Source organism: Triticum aestivum, chromosome 7B (assembly GCF_018294505.1).
Source record: "Triticum aestivum cultivar Chinese Spring chromosome 7B, IWGSC CS RefSeq v2.1, whole genome shotgun sequence".
Taxonomy (NCBI): Eukaryota; Viridiplantae; Streptophyta; class Magnoliopsida; order Poales; family Poaceae; genus Triticum; species Triticum aestivum.
Genome location: NC_057813.1, coordinates 618,690,585 through 618,694,470, shown reverse-complemented (window position 1 = coordinate 618,694,470; position 3,886 = coordinate 618,690,585). Strand labels below are relative to the sequence as shown.

Here is a 3,886-nt window from a genome sequence, read left to right as displayed (position 1 = left end):
CAAAGTGGATATAAAAGTGGAAACGACCACTTGTCCTAATTGCATGTGGTAACCGTAAAAGGGGGCCCATTGCCGGCCACTTGATACTAGGTAATCTGCTAAACCAACTACCAAGGTAGGCACCGGGTAATCTTCCATTGGATTGGTAGCGACTCACATGTGCAGTACCATGATATATGATTTGGCTTATTCATATGTCACCGTCCCTGTCTCTTTTGTGGTCTTGTGGACGATGGAATATGATTCTTTTCCCCTTTGAGGAGTGTCCCCTTTTCTATTATGTACTCCCTCCGTCCCAAAATAAGTGTCTCAATTTTAGTATAACTTTGTTCTAAAGTTAATACAAAGTTGATACAATTATTTTGAAACGGAGGGAGTATTATACAGAGGACTAGCAGTTAGGATATATTGTAGTACATGATGTATTATGAATAGATCGAAACCCGTTGAAAACCTATGGAAATCAAAATAATTTACTAGGGTGAGAGTTCCAGGCATAACATGATTGAGCAGTGGCGTGAAAGCATCTTTGTAACACCCCGGCCACAGTCATGTTGTTTGTGACTATCACCTCGGATCTAGACTGGGCCCACAGACCAACATTAGTTTTTCTGTTCACTTTGTGCTTTCGGAAAAGAAGTGCACATGGTTAATCATTCTGACTTAATACGAATGATATACCATTCATATAAAAAAAGGTGCACATTCTTTTTCGTAAGCTCATCTCCGAAGGACCTACTGATTAAGCGTGCTTGGGATGGGGTAATTCATGACGTCCTGATTTAATAGGGATGATAGACTACTCATATCAACAATGTGCACCTTTTTTCCAAAAGCTCGTCTCCAATGAATCTAAAAATTAAGTGTGCTTGGGTTATGGTAATTTGATAATGAGCGACTGGCCAGGAAGTGGGGCAGAAGGGGAATTTTTTTTCATTTGCATTGGCCATACCGTGCGAGGTGGAAGAAAAGCGGCGAACATACGGTTCTAAGAGGTTTCATCCAACAGCCCTCCTGCGACCGTTCCGGCTGCTTTCAACCGACATAGAGTGCTGCCCAATTTGGTTTGGATAGGCGATGGAAGAACCTTGTCGCTACTTGCTTTGCTTGTCTTTCTTTCTCTTCGCATCTCTACTCTTATGTTCCTTGTCACAAAAGCAAAATTTAGTTTCTCCTGCCAGACTAAATAGAAAGTGGTCCGAGATAGAATGTCGAAAGTGGCAGCCTTGAGCGCAAAGCTACGCCGGAAAGGTCTATTCAACCTATCATTGCAAGTATGGTAAGGGGTTTATATCCCTCTTTACATAGCATTTTGAGCTATGGGAAGAAAAGAGACAATTAAAGAAAACCTCTCATGCAAGAGCTTGGCTCTATGGGTGCCCCTTGACAATTGTAATAAATACAATGAAATATAATGAGATAAGGTTTGAAAAAGTGGTAGTTAATAGTCAACCTTATAAACTATGTCAATATATGAGTGACTATAGATGATGCCTGTAAATGACATGGCAGCTGTATATAGCCATCAACTGGCTATATTATTAGCCATGCTCTTATGATATCAGCACATGAAAAATTTCTTGCTTTATATCACTAGGCTAACTAATATGGCCAAGCCATAATGAATAGCATCTCTGCTTATCACCAACAACTATCAAGTGCTGGAGTTTGAAAGAAAACTTTAAAATGTTTTCAACTAAAAATATCGGTTTTGCAGTACTTGTTGTTCGCGTGCGCCGACTCGCGCGTGTGCCCGTCAGTCACCCTGGGCCTGGAACCCGGCGAGGCCTTCACCGTTCGCAACATCGGCGCCATGGTCCCGTGCTACTGCAAGAACAAGCACACCGGCGTTGGATCGGCCATCGAATATGCCGTATGTGCCCTCAAGGTTAAGGTCATCGTGGTGATTGGCCACAGCCGCTGTGGTGGAATCAAGGCTCTCCTCTCGCTCAAGGATGGGGAAGACGACTCCTTGTAAGTACATAGTTTGGATCTGAGTGATAATTTTCTTGGTCTGTTTCTGACCGGAGTTGTTTGGTTGGTTGGTATCAGCCACTTCGTTGAGGACTGGGTTAGGATTGGGTTCTCGGCCAAGAAGAAGGTGAAAGACGAGTGTTGTGACCTGCCTTTCGAGGACCAATGTGCCGTCTTGGAAAAGGTTCTTTGGCACCATTGGCCATTTTCCATTTTATACTACTTTACTTGCTTATGTAGTGTTGTAGTCGCTTACTTTCTTTTTACTCTGCATATAAGCTTTGTGTTGAGTCAAAAAAAATATAGTTCGACCAAGCGTGTAGGAAAAACTATTGGCGTTAACATTATCAAATCAATATCAATAGATACATTAAGTAATTAATTTTCATATTGTACATCCTAAGTATTGTAGATCTTGTAAATTTGGTCAAACTTCATAAAATACATTAATCTTACATGCGAAAGAAAAATCAACCTGAGGGAGTAGTATTTATAGCAGCTAGCTTGTAATGTATGCTAATATTTTTGCATGTGAATGAATGGATTAACTCCCTGAGAGAGAGATCTATCTTAATCGTTTTCATCCATAGGAGGCCGTCAACGTGTCCCTCCAGAACCTCAGCACCTACCCGTTCGTCAAGGAGGGTGTGGCCAATGGAACCCTCAAGCTAATCGGCGGCCACTACGACTTCGTCTCAGGAAAGTTTGACACATGGGAGCTGTAAATCAATCTTCCCTCCCTTTGCTCAAACGCGAAATATATATACATATGTACGTATATCAAGATATATCGATCCATCAAATGCCATGGAGTACCTACTCGTTATTCTCCAGTAGTGAATGCCAGATGGCTTGACGTCAATTTTTGTAATAAGCGATAGTATTTTCCGACGCAGAATTATTGTACTACTATGTGATGCATAATTTGATCGTCATATGATCAAAATACATTAGACATTATTCTAATCATATTCTTCATCAAGAGTTTACCTTTCGATGTTTTGGCTTTGTTTTCCCTTGACACTGACAAATTGTTGTTTGCACCTCCATTGCTGCTCTTTTTATCACTATTAATTTAACCCAGTGATTGTACTCTCTTCGGCTTTCTGTGCTACCCAACTCTTTCTACACAACATGTCCTTCTCCTTTATTTATACAAGGCATTCATTCATTCCACTGCCAAGATTACTAGATGAGGAGATTGAGCTTTATCACTTTTTGTGAACTCATTGCATATACCCAACTCGGGACGAAAGACATCTGGACAAGACAATGTGTAACTGCGGTGCTCCCGAGAGAACCAAGCAGCAATATGCTATTTATTACCATCATTTACCTCTTATATGGAAAGAGACGCAGTGCGATTGCACGCACAACCATCTTACACTCATGGTGGTGATCTGATGGCTAATCAGATGGTGGTTTGTCAGTGTAGATCAATGAAAATTTTGATGTGAATGCTCACCGTTGTTTTCCGTTGATAGCTATGGTGAGACATTCCTTTGCCTCCCTTGCTTCATACGTTGTGGTCCTCACTGACCTCGTCATGTGACCTGCGGTGTGCACCTAGCACTCTTCCATCTCCACGACCACCTTTTTGCACAGCCCGACGCATGGTGAAGAAGAAGAGATTTTTTTGCGGGGACGGATAAGAGAAATTTTGCTCTGCATAGCGAGCTAGATCATAACTATGAAACTAAGAGTTTCATAATATTTTGTAGCCCAAATTGTTTATTTGATTCTCGATCTGTTTTTTGCCGTTGGCTTCATACTCGGCCAACCAACCAACTCGGGGAAAGCGGTTGGTGCTCAACACTATGGGACATGCCTATCCCTGAGAGGGTTTCTACTGCCTTGAGTTCGAAGACAACGAAGAGGAGTTGGGGGTTCCAAATCGCGAATGTGACTATCA

At 41.8% G+C, this 3,886-nt stretch overlaps 1 protein-coding gene across 1 annotated transcript in view; it reads left to right on the top strand.

Moving 5' to 3' along the window:
• The window catches only part of LOC123160482 (carbonic anhydrase, chloroplastic), a 3,828-nt gene extending 888 nt beyond the window's left edge, over positions 1 to 2,940 (top strand). The window contains exons 3-5 of the mRNA XM_044578294.1: positions 1,718 to 1,974; positions 2,053 to 2,158; positions 2,565 to 2,940. Coding sequence (XP_044434229.1) covers positions 1,718 to 1,974; positions 2,053 to 2,158; positions 2,565 to 2,699 — 498 coding nt within the window. The 3' untranslated portion in view covers positions 2,700 to 2,940. The remainder of the gene's footprint in view (positions 1 to 1,717; positions 1,975 to 2,052; positions 2,159 to 2,564) is intronic.
• Positions 2,941 to 3,886: the final 946 nt, after the last annotated feature.